We start from the raw sequence: 19,980 nt of genomic DNA, 5'->3' as shown, positions 1-19,980 counted from the left end.
GTTCAGAAAGAAATAAAGGTACTGCTTACAAATATAAAGAAAAGAAAGAAAGATAAAAAGTGATCTGAATTAAATCACAGTAACTCAAGACCTATGAGGCCTCATGATTGATGACAGCCTTCAGCAAGGTGCTGCAAGAAGAATCCTACCTGCAGGAGCCAGCCTTACAAAAAGGCAGCAAGGAAGAAGCAGCTTTCAGACCTCACGTTACATCACCAGCTACCTGGATAGCCTAGAATCACCTTAAGCCTCCTACGATGGATCGTAAGCCCTGTCTTCTTCACAGACTACCACAGACAAACCAAGAAATAGAAGAAAGTTGCAGCAATCATTCACCATTTTCAAGAGAGTATATATTCTTTGTAAAAAAAAACTAGTGCCATGCAGTTTTTCCACTGTACCCAGTGTTTTAAATTGTAAGAGAAACTGCAATGTTCCTTCAACAAAATAAAAATTAAAGAAGATATTTTAAAGAACTCATCATCCAACTTGATTGAAAAATTAGAAAAAGTAATCAACACTGATTTCAGATGACCCTGCACTAAGATTATCAATAACATTTTATTTACTTATCTTCCAATTCAGAGGACAGACATGTGACTTTTTGTGGAGAAGGTAGCTAGGCACATTTTTGTTCTAGAAGGAATGGGTTTTTTTTCCCCCCAGTTTAATTTGGATAGCAGGGGTAAAGTTTGTCCTCTGAGATCACCATGTCACAGCCTGTCAAAGGACAGGCTAGCACATTCATTAAGTATTTAGCGAACAACAGAACAAAGCTACCAGTAGAGGGCTTGGTCTGCACACAGACCACAGTTCTAAGTGGCTGAACAAAAGGCAAATATTAAATCAGAACAGTTCACAGACTGTGAAGTTGCTCGTTTCAAAAATAATTTCCTCAGTTAAGGCACTTCCATACATTTTTGTAGGGCAGTAGATAACTTAAACAATCCAATTCTGGCTTTAAAAGCATCTACCTTCTGGAACTGTAAGGCGTGTGATATTATAGCACATTTACATTGAGGAAGACAAAAGACATTCCATATGCTTTTACAAGCTACAGTTTTACTTTACTAGGCAAAACATATTCCTAAACTCTAAGAAAGAAAGGAAAAAAAAAAAAAGGAAATCAAGGTCACTTATCAATCTTTGTTACGATTGAAGGAGATCCTCTCAGCAGGGCAGGGCACACCACTGCAAACACAACAAAAATATGCAGAGCACATAAGGTTGTTTCCCTCCCCCTTCTTTGCTAATAATAACCATCTTCACAGCTGTAAGTCTCTGCAGACTGATGCTTCTGCATCACCTTATCTGTGACATTAGCAACTGTGACAGTATCACCAAACTACCGTTTCTCTACAAGAGAGATTAACACAAACCAAGCAGACAAGCAAAATACCAACTACCTTGGCTATCTGCAGTCAGTGATAAGTGACAAGTCCCTTACTCAGAGCTTAAAATAAGGGAGAACATTGGTACTATGCAATCCATCCAATGAGTACTGAAACATCACCCAGCTGTACTGCCATAGTCACTTTTAAAAACAATTCCTTCCTACTATAAGAATGGCCAAACAACATCTCAGGTGGCTGGTCTGACACCTATCCTATCTTCATAAGACAAACTCCTGCAAAAAGGTATTCCTTCCATATGTGCATCTTCCTCAAGCACCGCATCCTCCTCAAGCAGGGCTCCTCTGTGAGAACAGAATCAGAACAACCGTTAGACAAATGATATTGTAAACAAAGCTACGGAAAAAATACAAAATATATTCTTACACACACACTAGCATCAGCATTGCAGAAACACTGCCTGTCAACATGCACTTACTTTCGAAAAGCAAGAAAAGTGTTGTGCAGACCCAGGGTAAGATGAAATAGATGAATTCAAGCAGCAAACACACTGCTATGAGTGCTTCTAGATCAGTCTTGATGCAAAGTAACAGCCAATTTTGGTACACTGGATTAAGAAGCTATTCAAGGCCAAGAAAATGAATGGCAGTTCCCTGAGGAACAACGAGCATTTTTATGGGGAAACAACAGATCTTTACTTAGTATACATTGCATTCAGTGCTGCTAGGATGTTTGTACCAACTGCCCTGCAAACACTCATATGCAATACAGCTTATGGCAGTACAAGCAAAATCACTGTTGATTAGAGAGTTTAACAAGATCATAAGAAGTTGGAAGGAAAAGATCAAGTTAGAAAAAAAAAAAAAAACAACAAACCTTAGGCACCTATCCATTCTGCTGAACAAATTAAGGCCATTTTAGAAATTAGTACTTTAAGTTCAGCAATGTTTACAATGTATCTATTTTGAGACCCTGTTCAAAGCAACCTATCAAGAACAATTCTTTTAAATTTGAATAAATGATGCTTATAGAAAGCACGGTTCCAAACTGTTTCATTATGCACTGAAATGCCTTAATGGTATCACGAAGAGCTCGCTGGGCTGCCACAATATAAACACACAGAATACCTGCCTGCCAAGCTTAGGATCGCAGGACAGAGTTATCCAACAGCCTTCCCTTTCTGCTCCTCATCCCCAGCTTAGAGCTGAAGTCAGAAATATGAAACAAGTTTGGTGCATTTCCCATAGACCATATGGCTTATTTATAGTGGCTCTAACCTCACAAAAACAAGTGATTGGTCGATTTTGCTCCGCACTAACTCAGAATCAGACTAACGGGCATCAGTCCTGAGCAAACCTAACAGGCAATAAGACCATGCCACTACTGTTAGTAAGCATTGTGCTATCTAACCAGAACTGTGTCACGGAGACACCTCCTTGCATCACCAAACAATCCCTGTATCAGAATAAAGAGCTATGTTTCCAGAAAACATAGCTGGAAGATCACCAGAAACAAGAACCACAGCACAGATGAATACGGATGTACTGAGCTGCCTAATGAGGGTCTGAAGCACCGGGGTCGTCAAAGACGACATTTTCTCATGGAATTCCTGCCTGACTGACTAGGAGTGAAAGATGGGATGTAAAGAGCTCTGGAAGCAGAACATTCCCCACTTCATTAGGATGCGGCCCACATGCTCCCTCATTCCAATCGACCGGTGGAAAAACCAACTGAGGTACGCACCCATCAGCGCGCTGCAGAACCCAGGGGGCTGCAAGAAAACAGCGCTGCAGTACTTTAACGCTCCACTCACAACACGGCCCTGAGATTACCTCTCGTTAAACCCCGCAGCAGCAGCAGTCGCCTCCTTCTGCAGCACCTCGCTGAGACGTGCTCCCTCCCTTCCCCTCCCCGCAGCGATGCCCCGCAGAGCCCGCAGACCCCGTTTGGCAGCGAACGGAAAACCGCTTCATCCGCGCCCGCCGCTCCCCGGGCTGCGGAGCACGGCCCCGGAACGCACGGCCGCAGCGCTCCGCCGGGCTCCGTCTCCAGCAAGGGGATGGACAGGAGGAGGCCCGACGTCCCAGGGGCCCCTCCGCCCCGGGGGCCGCCCCGAGGCCCGCTCACCTTGTCCAGCTCGTCGTGCAACTCGGCCAGGCTGGGCCGGATCAGCTTCTCGCCCAGGTCCGCGGCCGTGTGGCGGTAGTGGTCGATGCGGGGCACGGCGTCCATGGTGTTGTGGCCGAAGGTGCGCAGGTAGTAGGTGTTGGTGTGGGTGTCGTAGTAGTAGTGGTGGTGCCCGCCGGAGTGCAGGCTGCCCTCGCTCAGCACCGTGTCGCCACCGTTCTGGAAGCTGACGTTGGCGCCCTCCGAGCTGCCGCCGGCGCCGGGCTCGCTGGGGCTCTCGTCGCCGGCCGACGGGTCCACGAAATTCACCCGAAAGCGGCCCTTGGCTTCCTCGCTACCCTTCCCCGCCGCGTCGACTTCTCCGTTGGCCTTGCGGGGCGCCTCGGCCACCAGGTCCACCTGGAAGCGGCTCTGACTCGGCGTGGGTCCCAGCGGTCTGCCCAGTGCGTCGGCACCCGCATCTTTCCCCTCGGAGCACGGCTCTCCACCCGCGGCCCCCGGCACCTTCAGCTCGCCGGGGCCCGGATCCCGTTGAGGCGGCTGCTGCTTTCCCTCCATGGCTGCTCCCTGCGCTGCCGACCAGTGCGCGCGGCGGCGGCCCCGGCTGCTCTGAACGCCCCCCGCGGCGGCGGCTCCGCTGCTTTAAGCCGCCAACCAGCGCCCGGGGCTGCAGCGCGCCGCAGACAACGCAGCGCCGCGCCCCGCCCCGCCGCAGCGCCAGGTGATGATGCCGCCGCCGGTGTGGCCGCCGCCCTCGACCCCCGCTCGCCGCCCGCCCCCTCCGTCCGGCTCTGCCTCCCGCCGCCTGACAGCGCCGCGCGGGGAGGAGCGGCCGCGTTGCCGGAGAAAGAAAGAAGGAAACGACGCTCGTCGCGCCCCCCGCCCCCTCCACCTGAACCCCGCGCCGCGGGGAGAGGAACTGGGACGCGGAACGGCCTGGCCGCGCCCCTCGCTTCCCCGCTCGCGAAGAGGCGGGATGCGGGGGGCCGCCCGCTCCTCAGGCTCCGCCCGCTGCCGGGGAGGGCGGCGGCGGCACCACGCGGAACGAAACGACGGCGGAGCCGCTGCATCCGCCCCGCGGGGAGCGGCCCCGAGGCGGAGGTTGGGGGGGGAGGAAGGGAGGGGGAGCGCGGCGCCCCGGCTCTCCCGCCCCGCCGAGCCCGCCGGCGCGGGGCCTTGTCTCGCGAGAGGAGCGTGGCTCCGGCCCGGAGCCCCCGGGAGGAGGCGGCTCTGCAGCCGCCGGCGTGGCGTTCTGGAGCTGCATCTCGATCCTTCGCGAGCGCGCTATCGCTGCTCGGCGCGGGCGTGAAGGGGTCTGGGGGGGGTCCGCATGTGCGGCTCGGATAAGCGAGCGCGGAGAAAGGTGTACGTCCGTGGGTCAGCGCGGAGCTGCGTGCACTGCGGGTGCCCACGAGGTCACCTCGGAGGGGGAGTGGGTGAGCACTGCTCTCCCCTGCCGGCCTCCAGATGTCTTCCGAGCGCAGTGTGGAGTCCTTTCTGTGAAGCACTTCTTTCTGCATAAATTGGTACCAGTAATGACTCCTTCCTCTGTCCTGTGCTGCAAGTAACTAATCCTTCTGTATCAATAAAGATGCCTGCACAACCCATTAGGACATGCGAAGTTAGTTCTGAGACCTTGGAGGGGAACCTTGGAGTGATGTGAAAACCTTCTGCTCTACAGTATCAGGTCAGCGCATACACTGTCATTATTCATTGCTATCTGTTTTATATGTGTGCAAATCATAGCTCACGGAATGGGAGGAAAGTCAGGCAACAGTTTCCCCCCACCTCCCACTTCTCAAAAAAATAATTTGATATTAGGAATGAGTGAATAAAGGAGATGGGGGCACTGATCTTATTCTCAGTGTTACCTTTTGAAACACTTCTACAACAGAACAAAAATCACTTTGTTTCTTTTTGAGAAATTCCTGGTATGCTCCAGAACTTCGGAGCGTGACAGATTACAAAAGACAGGATTCAGGAAATGTTCACACTGTATGAAGTATAATTGTGAAAATCAGCGAGTGAGCTGGGAAGTAAAAAGGTGAAACCATAGTGAAAGTTTGGCTTCTGCCAGGCAGTAAGGTCTTTGAAAGGAGTGGATGATGTTAGAATAAAGGTCTTCAGCTGAAAACTGGAAGCAAACTATGATTCTGTGATTGAAACACCGCTTTAATAACTGGTGATATGCAAATAAAACCCAACATTTTCCATAAGCAGGCATAAAGATCAAATGATCATACCTGTGAAAAAATTGCCCTGTTGTCAGGGGTTTGGAAGCAATTTGGAAATAGTTAACAAATTTCTGTCACTTCTCTGTACTAATAAATAACAACAGGAAAGAGGAGGGAAACATCTCCTGAACTGCTGTATGCAAAGGAGAATGGAGAGCTTATATCATGATAGTCTGCTATTTTAATTCAAGCAGTGTATGGCTAGATGGGTACTGATTACACTTGCAAGGCCTACCACCTGTTTAATGTCAGTTCTCATTTTGTCCTTATGTTTGTACTGCAGTGCTCAAACATTTTGCCTGCCCTGCAGTTCTGCATTCCCAGAGTCAGTGCAGGCCCTAGCTGAGGGCCTGTACTGAGGGAAGCCACAGCACTGCCTGAGAGTAGTGGGTGGAGGCAGATGGAACCCTGGTAAAGCAAGCTTGGAGAATGGTGTTCTTCTTAGAAGCAGGAAGAGGTTATTGGGTGAGAGGAGTACTCTGGTGGGAAGAAAGTGGGGCACTGAAAAGTCCTGAGGACTTTCTAGTAGTAGAATACTAGGAGCATGTGAATCCAGATCGGGAAGATCCTCATGGGAATAACAGGAAATGACAGGGTGTAGAGCTCTTAGCAAGTGAAGTGTGTGTGCATCCATCTTGTGATATGAGATGATGAACAGAACCACAGAATTGTTTGAATTGGAAGAAATCATTAAAGGCCATCTAATCCAACTCCCTTGCAATGAACAGGGACACCTACAGCTCCATCAGGGTGCTCAGAGCCACATCCAGCCTGACCTTGAACGTCTCCAGGGACAGGACATCAACCACCTCTCTGGGCAACCTGTTCCTGTGCCTCACTACTTCTATTGTATAAAAACTTCTTCATATCCATTCTAAATCTCCTCTCCTTTAGTTTAAACCATTTCCCCTTCTCCTATCACAACAGACCCTGCTGTCTGTCCCCTTCTTTCTTATTCTTCTTTCCTTTAGGTACCGAGAGGCCGCTATCAAGTCACCTGAAGCCTTCTGTAGGCTCAACAGCCCCAGCTCTCTCAGCCTGTCCTCATAGGAGAGGCATTTCCTCCCTAGGATCATTTTTATGGCCCTTTTCTGGACATGATTCAACAGGTCCATGTTCCTCCTCTACACAGGACTCCACATCTGGACCCAGTACTCCAGGTGAGGTCTCACCAGTACTAATTAGAGGAACAGGATTACCTCCCTCGCCCTTCTGGCCGTGCTTCTTTTGCTGCAGCCCAGGATATGGTTGGCTTTCTGGGTCGTGAGGGCACGTTGCTAGCTCATGTACAGCTGCTATCTACCAGTCCCCCAAAAGTGCTCAATCCTTTCATCCCTCAGCTTGTACTGATTGTGGGTGTTGCCACAGTCCTGGTGCAAGACCTTGCACTTGGCTCTGTTGAACCTCATGAAGTTCTCCCAGGCCCACTGCTCAAGCCTGTCTGGGTCTGTCTCTATGGCATCCCATCTCAGGTGTGAGAGCAGACCTGGGGACACTATTGTAGTCCACATAGCATACAAGGAAATAGGAGACCCAAGAATAGGAGGGAGATCTATGAAGTAAAATACAGGCTACTCAGAAATGAAGGCATGAAAGAGATTAAGAAATACCCCTGTATGGAAAACAGACAAGTAAAGAGACTGAGTCTTCATAAAGGTCCTGGGGCTTCACATACCCAAAAGGTGAGAAAGGTGACAGAATCTGTAACAGTAAATGGGAATAGAAGGTGCACAAACATCCTAATTGGACTGCTATGTAAAATATCATTGATTTAAAAAAAAAAAAAAAAAAAAAAGTTGAAAAAAAAAGCATATTCACTTTAACCTCTTAAATAAATGTTTTCTGGCATAGCAGTACTCAAAACACTAAAAATATAATGGAACCTGGGTGTCATTGGTGAATAAAATAAAAACAATGCAGTAAATAAAAATAAGAAATTACTCCAATACCAGCTAAGATTATTTACCACACATTATTACTTAGAAATGGTAAGGGCTTCAGCATCCTGTCAAAGATGCAAAAGCGCATTCAGTTCTGGCTACTTGAGAAGCATTAGATTACAACCTGCATGTGGATATATAGTACATACTCATAAATGCACATACACATGGAAGTACCATATGCAGTTGGCTCAGTGGCAAAGATACCTTTCATCAACAAATGTACTCTTTTGACACTGAAGGACATTAGAAGTGCTTGTCAGCATGGCCATCAGCATTACTAAAAGTAATCTAACATCTATATGAACCTGAACATTAGAAAATCAAAGCTGAACAGCTGTGCTGGGTTGGAAAAGAGCTCATTTAGTCCAGTAACTAGCCAGAAGCAGTTGGCCACGAAGGAAAGGCTGTCTGAGGGCAAGGCGAGCAGGTACTTTCCCAGCCTCAAAGATGCTGTGGCTAAGGGACTAGACAAGCCAGAGGTGCCTTCTCTTCCATGGAGCTGTTATTTTCCCTTTGATGCTAAGCAGTGTTAAGCTTTTGCAACTTCTTGTGATGTTGTTTTCTAAGTGTAAATGACCCTTTTTTGGCCTGGGATCTGCCATTTGCTAACTTCACTGGGTACTCTGTATTGTTTTCCTGATATCCAGCATGAAACACTGGAAAATGCAGCCTCTTTGTGGCATTACGATTATTAGTTGGTTAGACCTTGACGAGATCTCTCTCCCACTTGCCTCTTTTCCCAGCAGAACTGTAATTAGTTCCTTCCACCTATGGATACTGTTCTACACATCACTGTTACTCTGTGGTTCTACCAGCTCCTTTCTGAGATGCACAGTGTTCCAATTTGTGAGTCCAATGTGGACATCTTTTCATTTTGCAAACAGACCACTTAGTCCTATTCTCTTTATTACCTTGAACTAGCTATTTATCAAAACACTTACCATCCCTCTTATTTCAAGATTCCTTAGTTTCTTTAAGAGCCCTTCACCAGAAATCTTCTTGAAAATGTACCAGAAAACCACAATGAATAGACTTGAATAAGCTTTACTTATATGCTTGTGAATGTCAGCAGTATTCTCCTGAAGTGCGAGTTTTGAGTTCCTTAGCAGGCTCCAAAACTCCTACAAGTGGCATTACAAAGGAGAAGATATAGGACACCTCAAAAATTGTATTTACCTGCTTAGCCACTGATTCCTTATAGTTTCTCATTATTTGTCTGGTAACAGATACTACCAGGCTTACAAGTTCAGCAGTTCCATCCCTGAGCTTCTCCAGAGCTGAGGGCTGAATGCTGTTTGGACCCAGTGTGTCTCTGCTGTTCAGGCAGATCCCTCCTTCATGCCTTGCACAGAAGGGTTCTAGCAGGGAAACTTCTCTCACCTCTCCCACAGTACAAACAGACCATTCATTCTGCCTGCTTCATTCATCTCTATCTTCGAGTACTCTTTTTAATCATCAAGTCTTAGATTCTAAACAGACCTGCTGTTCTAATTGTGTGAGATGGTATCTTACTGTTCTATTTTTCAGCAAATTCTGTTTGGGTTATTATCTCAAGCTCATGATGTTTTGTTTTTGTTTTGTCTCTCTCTTTCTCAATATATTTGGACACAACTTCAGCTTTTCAGGGAATGACTTCTAGTGACTTGCCTTTTTTCAGCTGTCTAGTGCCTGTCTCCATTCTACATTTCTCATGTAATTATTGATCAGTGGTATAGGTTTCCTCCATCTCTCCAACTCAGTGTATTTCAGCAATCACCAACTATAAGAACATAGCACATTTAGGTCTTCTCTCCAGCCTGGTCTTTTACATGCTTCCTTATCACATGTTTTTTTCTGTTGAGTAACAGAGCTGAGAATACGGCGACTTGATGCATACTTTTAGGTTTTTGTTTTCTCAAAGATATAAATTCAAAGCAACCTGGATTAGTTACTTGAACATTGAAACTCTGAAACATATTCTGTGTGCTTCTTGAAATGTGGTGTTGCTTCCCCTCTTTTGTACTACCAATTTAATTGCTCCTTGATACACTCATTGATAGCATTTAAAAATGTTTCTTCATCATGATTTTGTTACATTTTCCCAGTAAATGTATGGTCTGATTCTTCTTTTTGTTCTCTGTTTCTTGTATCTTCTTCTCTTCCTTCTTTTTGCTTCCATCACAAGTAGAGGCACACTTAATATTGATATTGTATCAACATGGTGTTTATTTGGTCCTTAATAATTATTGTTTGCTTTAAACCAAATGAGTGTTTTAAGTAATTTCTCAGAAATCTGAATGAAATCCTACAATGTCGTGTGACAACTTACCTGTTTTTGTATTATATTAATCCTAGCTTACAAGAAAAGAAGGAAATTGCAGTAACACTTCTGAAAAGCTGCCAGACAAATCCTATGATTAAGATGCTAAGAAATAAAACCCTTGTATGCTAGCCAGATGTGGTAGTGGAACAGTCTGTTTCAGACACCCTTCTTGTTCTATCCATGCATTTAATAGAATCACAGAGTGGCCTGGGTTGAAAAGGACCACAATGATCATCTAGTTTCCACCCTCCTACTATGTGCAGGGTCACCAACCACCAGACCAGGCCGCCCAGAACCACATCCAGCCTGGCCTTGAACGCTTCCAGGGATGGGGCATCCACAGCCTCCTTGGGCAACCTGTTTCAGTGTGTGAAAAATTTTCTCTTAATATCTAACCTAAACCTCCCCTGTCTTAGTTTAACACAGCTCCCCCTTGTCCTATCACTATGCGCCCTCATAAACAGCCATTGCCCCTCCTGTTTATATGCTCCCTTCAAAGGCCACAATGAGGTCTCCCCGGAGCCTTCTCTTCTCCAAGCTGAACAATCCCAGTTCCCTCGACCTTTCTTCATAGGAGAGGTGCTCCAGTCCTCTGCTCATCTCAGTGTCCTCCTCTGGACCCGCTCCAAGAGCTCCATGTCCTTCCTGTACTGGGGGCCCCAGGCCTGGATGCAGTGCTGCAGATGGGGCCAGACAAGAGCGGAGTAGAGGGGGACAATCATCTCCCTTCCCTGCTGGCCACTCCTCTTTTAACGCAGCCTAGAACACAAGAACATAGTTGGCCTTCCGGCTGCAAACACACACTGCTGGCTCATGTCCAGTTTCTCGTCCACCAGGATCCCCAAGTCCTTCTCCACAGGTCTGCTCTCACAGAGATCTTCCCCCAGTTTGTATAAATACCTGGGACAGTCCCAACCCAAGTGCAGCACTCTGCACTTGGCCTTATTGAACCTCATGAGGTTTTCATGAGCCAGCTTCTCCAGCCTGTCCAGGTCCCTCTGGAAGGCTTCCCTTCCTTCCAATGTGTTGACTGCACCACTCGGTTTGGCATCACGTCCAAACTTGTTGAGGGTGCACTCAATACCATCATCTCTGTCATTGGCGAAGATGTTGAAGAGCACTGGTCCCAAGACTAACCCCTGTGGGATACTTCTTGTGACTGGCCTCCACCCTGACATAGAACCATTGATTACAACCCTTTGGCTGCAACCAGCCAACCAACTCCTAATCCATCAAACACTCCATCCTTCAAATCCATGCCTCTCCAATGTAGAGAGATGGATGTGGTGAGGATCCACGTCAAAGGCTTTGCAGACATCCAGGTATATGGCATCCATCACCCCATCCACCAAAGCTGTCACTCCATCATAGAAGGCCACAAGATTGGTCAGGCACAATCTGCTCTTGATGAAGCCATGTTGGCTGTCTCAAATCACCTCTTTGTATTATACGTCCTTAACATAGCTTCTGGGATGAGCTACTCGATGATCTTCCCAGGCACAGAGGTGAGGGCAAATGGCCTGTAGTTTCCCAGATCTTCCTTTCTTAAAAATAGGAGTAACGTTTCCCTTTTTCCAGTGTCTGGTGACTTCAATGGACAGCTGTGATTTTTCAAATACGATGGAAAGCAGTTTGACAACCAACATCCTATCTATTTCTAATGCATAAGTCTGACATGCAAGAGAGATTTTGAATGGCTTCTTCAACGGACTTCAATTTTTAATATTAACAGTGCATTTGCTTAGGAGTGAGGTGGTGCACGTACTTCATGTCCATCCAGAAATGAAATTTTTTATAAGATGCTGCATTTTTTCAGTAACTGGAGAACGGAGTTCAGAGCTTGCTCCCTGTCCTGAGTTTGTGAACTTTCACAACTGGCTTTAGTACATTAGTTTAGAGTTCTGGTTGTCTCTTTATCTAAGAGACTGCATTTCTTGCCATGCCCATATCAGTTTGGTCAAGACCATCAGAGACTCACAGCCTCTAGAAACTGCTGCCAAGGTTCACATTTGAAAAATGAGATTAAATGTGTTGGCTTTAATTATCCACAGCATGAAATGCTTAACTCATTATTTTTTGCCTGGCATTTGAAAATTTTGTTGTATATTTACAGTGTGTCTATGCATTTGGAAAAAAGAAATTTTTCAGACTGGAAATGGAGATTATTATACTAAGCTGCTGTGGTTATAGGAAGTTCAATCTCAAAGTAACGAGAGAATACAGATGAGCATATTGCAACAACTCTAAAAATGTAAATATATAAGCAAGCAGAGAGGCTGCTACATTCAGGCTGTTGTACCTTCAGCATAGTACTCTTCATTTATCTTTTTTTATTTCGTGTCTACTTTTAGTCATTTCTACTTGTGTGAGTCTCTAAGGAAGCTGGTAATAGGCAAAGATGCAAGAAAACACTGAATGTCTGCTGAAACATGCACAGCCTGAGTACTCAGTAACTGCTCACTCCAGTCCCTTGGGTACTAATTTTAAGTCCATACCATGCCTGCAGATTGCTGTGAAGTAGCTCAGGATAGACCTCACACAGTCTTTCTCACCAGAAATCCTTCTTTTTTCATTCCTCCCTGAGCCAGGATCCTGCGCTTTGATATTTTCTTCCTGACACTCCTGCGTGAGCTAAGTCTATTTCACATGATCCAGTTCCTTTCTAAATTCATCTCTTTGATCTCTGGTACATTAGAAAGAACAGTACAATGGGAAAGGTGTTAAAACAAAGGTGTGATGACAAAAGGACTGGCACAATAAACAGCTGTGATAAAGGAAGGGAAGAAGGTTGCCCACCGATATCAGGAGATCCTAGGCTTGCAGGGGAAAGCTTCACCAAAGAGGGAACTCCAACCAGAGGTCCTTCCCCAGTGCCAGTCAGGCCTTAAATGAGGCCAGAGAGAGGTGCAGCCAGGCTCCACCCCTTCTGGTTGTACAGGTGAATTGCCTTCACCTGTGCTCCCAGGGCTGACTGCATCCTTTCCCCAGGTGCTCAATGAATGATTCAGACCATGACGCAGCAGTTCCTACACACATCTCAAACATCAAACTGGAAATGACTCTCAGCATATAGATGAGATAGCCAGAAAACAAGAATGAGTGTATCACTATCCTATAGGAGTGTATCTAAAGTGATTGTTGAATCCCATTTTCAAAGTGTTTTTTTCTTTTCTTGGCTATTTTGTCTTCCTGAAGCTAAGTAACTTCTCTATCATTGTATTCCATTCCTTAGCTTCTGAAATGGAAATCCTCTGGAGTAGGCATCCACTATGTAGAAAAGCCTGAGGGACTGGTTTGGCCAGCTGCCCATCAGGGCCCATAGACAAAATGCCTGTACTTCCAGAAGCTCAGGCCAGCTAACCACATTCTATTCATACAATTAATTTTCATTTGGTATTATCACAGTCTATTAATTTATGTTCAATAAGACCTTATTACCAAAACGGAGTGTAAGTTACCAATCATTTATGCTACAGGTATCCAATTTGCTTTTTTCACTTTGCCTACTTTGTTCACTGTTCAGGGAACACAGTTCCCTCTGCCTTATCATAACATATTTAGAAGTTATTGTCTTTGTAAACCATCTAACATTTCCAAGAAGTATCATGACACTGTTCGTACTTTACTGTTGTTGGTAAAATCAGAGGTGAAAAAAAAAAAAAAAAGAAATGTGTTAAATAAATAAACAATGCTTTTGTGTGTGTGTGTGTGTATGCCTTTTTCTTCTTTGTTAAGCATTTTTATAATTTCTTCTCCTTCACAGGTCTGTGCCAATGCTGTTTTCTGCCTCAACAAATAGATAAATGACTGACCCATGGGACCCATACTCCTTTCTACCTATTTCTGTATTTCCTTTAGTAAGAATATTGTCAGATGAAAAAATGAAGCAAATATTTATTTAATTTCTGATCAACTGTTTAGATGAAGAACATCTGGATGATTGCATCTTGTTTTCTCAAAAACAGGAAAACGAAAAAATCCTACAACCCACAACTAGCAGAGCGTTCAAGAGTTGTGTGATATTTCACATTCACAGCCTCTCTAACCAAAGCAAAGTTGACAGTTTCATATAGATTTATTTTACTATTGTCTTACCATGGCTGTTAAGATGATATTACCACCTTTTCATGACTTAACTGTAAAATGTGACTACAAATTTTTCTTAAGTTATTTGTTGCTGCTGTCTGCTGTTACTTGATTCTAGTCATATCTCAATTATAATTTCCTCACCTTACATTCCTATGCAATCAGTGGACTTCTTATCTGTAGCGCTTCAACAGCTTAAACTTGCAAAGTCTTGTATGTGGATCTTACAAAAATTAAGTCAAATTCAGTTAGATATGAGATTTATCACCATTCAGCAGATATTCTAACACACTTTTTAACAAGAATGGGAAATGACTAGGCACTGCCAAGGAGATTCGCATGTCCTACATACTTCTGCACAATGAGAATTTTTCATTCCTTCTACTTCCAAATTTATGCCAAGAAGATAGATACTTAGTAATTCTATGATGCTATTGAAGATGGTTAGAAAAGCACAGTTGTGCTCCAGGTCCTCACTGTTAGATGCCAGAAACATATTTCACAAAATAGAGTACAATAGCCACTTAAAACTGAGTAGGTCATTCTGGAAAGAGATGTCTAACTGTTTGAATGGAAATCTTTATACTCTCCTCTAAAAGGAAAACCTAAAAGTCTCTCATGTAACAACAGAAAGAAGTATTATTTATCTGTTTGATATGCATTTTTTCATGTTTGTTCATGAGTTACACTTTAAGGAGCTTAAAAATAAACTTTCTGGAAATTAATTATATGGAAAAGAAAGATTACATTATTTCTATCATACCTCATTGATAATTTCTCTTAACCTTAACTCCCATCCAAATGGGAGTTAAGTTTAAGAGGGAGCCTGGAGAGATATGTATGTAATTATATTGCTTATGAGGTTTGGTAAATATCAGGAGCTGAGATGCTACGTGGCTGGTCAAAAAAGATAGGCCTTTACTGCACTGCTGAGAATAGGCACATAAGAGAACTTGTGTCCCAGAGTGCATAAATTCTTTAGACTTAGCAAGCAATGAGAGAGAATTGAGTAAACATCCTAGTAAGCAGTTTTAATAATTATTTCTCTCCCTTCATCTTCAGAAGAGGGTATGGATGTGGGAAGACAAGGGAACTAATAAGTGGGAGAAGTATATTAATGCCTTATTAGTGGACCTGAAGCATTTCACAGATAGGTAAACTGAGACACAGAAAGACAGCAGTGTGAATCAAATGTACTGTGTGTAAGTGGAGGTGGATAATTTTAACATACCATAACCTCTCCATCTTCATTTCCACATTTTTGTTCCACTCCCAAATTCGCCTGGGAAATTAATAATACCAGTGGCAGTCAAATCCATTACAATCTTATAAGCAGCAACAGCTAAAGCCAGGTTTCTAGTAATGTACTTGTTTTCCCCTTGCTTTCAGTCTATCTTAGAACTACAGATTGCATAACATATTAGTTTAGGTCCTTTGTGTAGCTTTTTAAGGTATGTTGGCAGTATAAATTGCTGTATAATTTATTGTATTCCTGAACAATGTTAAATAACGAGGTCTTAGTGTTCTTTTTTTTCTTGCAGTATTTTTGTTTGTTCTCTTTAAATGCTTAGGTACTGACTCACCTGCATCCATTCAATAAGTTTAGCAGTGGCCCATGAAAATCCTTATATCAATGCATTAAAAAAAGTATAGTCTTTTTTTTTTCTTTTTTTTCCCATTCAGTTTAGAGTGACTTGAATGGACCATTCCTGGGCAATTTAGTGTTTATGAAAATTCACTGAAAAAGACAGCATGTAACAGTTCAAAGAAAAACAATCCAAATGTTGCTAACAAAATGAAAACCTGCATCCTTTTGCAGCAAGAAAAAAGAGATAAAAACATAGTAAAATATTATAATATTCAAGCAGTCATTCATGTCGATTTTGAATACTATAGACAGCCTGCTATGAGTCTGCTTAAGAAAAAGAACAGTGATAAACAAAGTTTAGATGAAGATTCCATTTTTAGAGCGAAAAAAGTTACGGAAATAAGAGACTGAATATCTTGTGGTTCCTGAGAGAGATCATATAGGAAGGGACTTGGTAGATGTGTGCAAAATGAGGAAGGGCCATGCTAGTGAGAAAATTGAGAGCTACTAACTGCCTTCCTGTAAGAATAAGAGCAATCAGTGCAATTAAAAAATAATGAGAGGAAGCACAATTGTTGATGCAATTGTGATACGCATAGGTAGGTGGTAAGAAAAGACCAGTCATTCAAATGCTCAATATAAACATCAGTGATTTTCATGCAAAATAATGTTAAAAGGATCTAAATATATTTCTGTCAAAGCATAAGCAATTAGAACTTTTCTTCAGGTCAGTTTATTAGCTGCTACTCTGAACTTCCTCATGCTTGTTCCTGGCACCACTTTTAGAGGCCAGGTTTCTAATAGCTGTCTGCTCTATCTCACTCTGTATAATGCTTTTGGTCCTAGGAAAGCATCTCTATTCAGAGGCAGACCGTGGCTGCCTACCTGCGAAAAGGTTGTGAGCAAAAGAGGCACAACTACGCCTGACCTTGCTCAGATGAGCCATCGGGACCACAAACCAATCATTTCTCAATGAATAAAGGCCGGAGATGCAAGTTGACTGCACTTTCATATCACCACTGGGAACGCAGAAATGTCTGTCAGGTATCTTCTGGAAAATTACAATGACAGCTCAAGATTATGATAGGAGTGTTCTAAAGAGAATCTGTTCTGTTGATTTTCTTACTTCTTGATGACTTGAGCATTACTTTGGTCACTAAACTAATTCATATTTTCAAGACATCCTGTTAGCAGTTCATTTTGATGAAGGGGAGAACTACTACTATAACTAATAGCTCATTTCTATCCCACATGTCACGCTGTAAAACTTCTGTTTTATCCAGTTTCAAAAATAGCTACTTCAACTGTGTCAAAAAAACATATGGCAAGCATCACCCCCACACACTGCAGCCTATTGTCATCACTCATTTATGTCAAAGGTAATTAATATCATAGGCACTCCTTAATCTTTCAGAATGGGCTGTAAGGAATTGCAGTTAGAAATACTTCCCAGCAGCTGTCCCTGCATTTCCTCTAATTGTGAGATCTCGTTATCCTTCTCATTTAGAAAGTCAAAATGCAAAAATCTCTAGATGGCATTAATGAGTGTTTCTCTTTAGCTTTTTATTCTATTGGTACACAGCAGTTTTTCCTCATATGGCACAATAAATATAGATATATGTTTATCTATCTATCTTTCATCTATTTATGTATTTATTTACAATGGAAGTGATAATTGAATCTTCAGTGCTTTTTCCTTGTGGTGCACCCCATAACGGCAAATGTCGATGTTATTATTTGTAAGATCATCTAAATCCAATGATACAGCTTGCGTCTTGGAAGGTCTCAGATCTGAGATTATAATTTTCATTAGTGCTTTAGGCATCTTCATTTTATGAATTACTTAATGACTTATACCATACTGAAATAAACACAAATGCTATATGCGTATGATTTACATAGCTAGACTAACAATTTAGCAAATCACTTAAGTATGTGTTTATCTCTTTTTCTGTTCAGTACTACTTTCTGTAAAGTACTTAATGGTATACACAGAATTAAACTGTACAGATTCACTATGGTCAAGCAGCTTGTCTAAGTGCTAAACCAAACAGAGGTGCATTGCTACAAGAAATCCCTGTTAAAACTTTATTTTGCATTTTAGTACATGGAAAAATAAGTTAGAACAATGGAAGCTAATGAGGAGTTTCAGAGTTCTGAAGTGAAATATTTTAGCTCTCACTAGATGTATTTAAATACTTTTAATGAAGTTACTTTTCTTGTTCTTTTTTGTAAGAAAACGTATTTAATAGGAACTGGAAATAGAATTGAGTAACAACACTTATATTGAAATTCCCTGGGTTTATTTTTCTAGCATCAGAGCCTAATTGTGAGCCACAGTCAGTGGACTCCACATAAGACTCTTTTCTGATTCATACAAGGCTTCTGTATTTAATCCTAATTCTGCTTCTGCTCTTCAAACATTGATACCATCACATACAACAGAACTTGGACACTGTACCTTGTTCTAGTATTAAATACAAGAAAATAAAACAATAGAACAATAGTATGGCTTGTATTGGAAGGAATCTTAAAATCCCACAGCCCCATCCCATGCTGTGGGCAGGGCTGCCCCCCACCAGCTCAGCTGCCCAGGGCCCCATCCAACCTGGCCTTGAGCGCCTCCAGGGATGGGGCACCACAGCTTCTCTGGGCAGCTGTGCCAGGGCCTCACCGCCCTCCAAGTAAAAAATTTCCACCTAACATCTAACCTAAATATCCCCTCCTTTAGTTTAAAACCATTTCCCCTCGTTCTATCACTAAAAGATCATGTAAAAAGTCTGTCTCCCTCCTGTTTATAAGCTCCCCTTAAGAACTGAAAGACCATATTAAATATTTCATGTGTTATTTGAGAGGAACTCCTGGTACATTTTAAATCATAATTACAACTACTTAAGGAAATTACACACAATATATTTAGTGTGAAGGGGAATATAAACTTCACAAATATAATATTATACAAGAAATGTATAATTTTTTTTTTTCCCCAAAAGGTCTACATATATTAAAGAATGTGTTCCACCACTACTTTGCTGATTTGGCAGTTATTCTATTTAGGTACATTACTAATGCACCATTCTTATTCTTCCAACAGAAGAACAGGTGTTTTCTTCTTATACCAAGTCAAATACGTAAATGCCAAATATGGCATTTTGAAAAGTGGTGCTTGTTGCTCCACTCATTCTTTTGGCTTGCTGTCAGTAGCTTGATGAAGTGTAGACATCTCTGGCATTTGGTAACTATATGCAAATAAATGATCTTGTCAATTAATGAAAGATTACTATGATATCTTGGTACTAAAGTCTAGGCATTATTAAACATACGGAAGATATTGGAAAGGTTTTCCCTAGTACGATTATCTGAAAACTTTACTATGCATTGAGGAAGCTACAACTTTAATTTTGTAATCTGAAGATTTTGCAAGCATTAATATATTCTATTTAACCAACCTGTTGCTTTACTCAGATTTTGATGATATTTCATTATTTTTTTTTCACAGCAAAAATAACATGTATCAATTTGTTCTCAGAGAAAAGAGATGACTTTTATCAAAGATACCAGTTTGACTTTGAAATACTGTATAAGACAATGATTTTATCGCTGAGTATAATGAATTCAGAGAACAATGTTGTATAATCTATGAATACTTTGCATAATGTGATCCTTACATTTTTGGGTAAAATTACTCTGTTAGTAAATAACATTCCTTTGGTGAATTAATGAAGATTCCTTTAAGATAGCTGACTTTCAATACCAATATGATTCACCATGAGTTCTACAGTATGAAATTTATTTTTTTGTTTTCTAAATATACACAGGAAGGAAAGGTCAGGGCAAAAGGCAAAAAGCTCAGAAATCCAGGACAAAAAGTTCATAAAACATTTCAAATTTTTGCAGCTGTTGCTGTCTCTCTTTCCACACTACCAGATGTACCTAAACCCACATTTTTAATCTGGCAAACATCATATTAAAAAGCATTTCACAAACAAAGTTGATTACACTCTTGATTTCTTCACCTGAATTTTGTTTTGGATGTGGGTCAAACTTCAGAACTGTTTTTTTACCAGTGGAGTCATACTGTAGATATTCAGAAGAATGCAGTACTGAGATAAAACAGATTCTATTGGCTAATTTTCCATTATTCTGTTGTGAGATCAATTCAGCTCTAACATACATTTACATTGTGCTGCTTTTTTATCTATCTATCTAAACAATAAAAGTATAATTGAATACTTAATTAATTAGTTATTTAAAAATTTTAATTTTTTAATATAAGCTTATGTCAATCTTGCCTTCTCTGTGATAATGTAATGACTTATATTTAAATTATTTTCATTCTATGTTTGCA

General features: G+C 42.3%; 1 protein-coding gene and 1 long non-coding RNA gene across 4 annotated transcripts in view; one reads left to right on the top strand and one right to left on the bottom strand.

Annotated features, from left to right (window-relative positions):
* SLC12A2 (solute carrier family 12 member 2) overlaps positions 1-4,069 on the bottom strand; it is a 52,898-nt gene extending 48,829 nt beyond the window's left edge. For both annotated transcript variants that reach the window (XM_042866214.1, XM_042866215.1), the window contains exon 1: positions 3,480-4,069. In XM_042866214.1, coding sequence (XP_042722148.1) covers positions 3,480-4,037 — 558 coding nt within the window. In that variant the 5' untranslated portion in view covers positions 4,038-4,069. The remainder of the gene's footprint in view (positions 1-3,479) is intronic.
* A 753-nt stretch (positions 4,070-4,822) lies between these two features.
* Positions 4,823-17,227, top strand: LOC122177126. Of its 2 annotated transcripts, none has more exons than XR_006177956.1 (3): positions 4,823-5,166; positions 6,685-6,873; positions 16,479-17,227. It is a non-coding gene; the product is annotated as an uncharacterized LOC122177126 (long non-coding RNA). The 2 variants fall into 2 exon arrangements; XR_006177957.1 differs by lacking the exon at positions 16,479-17,227 and adding an exon at positions 13,722-14,081.
* The last annotated feature ends 2,753 nt before the right edge of the window (positions 17,228-19,980 follow it).

The sequence above is a fragment of the Lagopus leucura genome, unplaced genomic scaffold (assembly GCF_019238085.1).
Source record: "Lagopus leucura isolate 7727_CA_CO unplaced genomic scaffold, USGS_WTPT01 Super-Scaffold_810, whole genome shotgun sequence".
NCBI lineage: Eukaryota > Metazoa > Chordata > Aves > Galliformes > Phasianidae > Lagopus > Lagopus leucura.
Note: the sequence above shows the minus strand (reverse complement) of the source record. Positions and strands in the feature narration are given on the sequence as shown.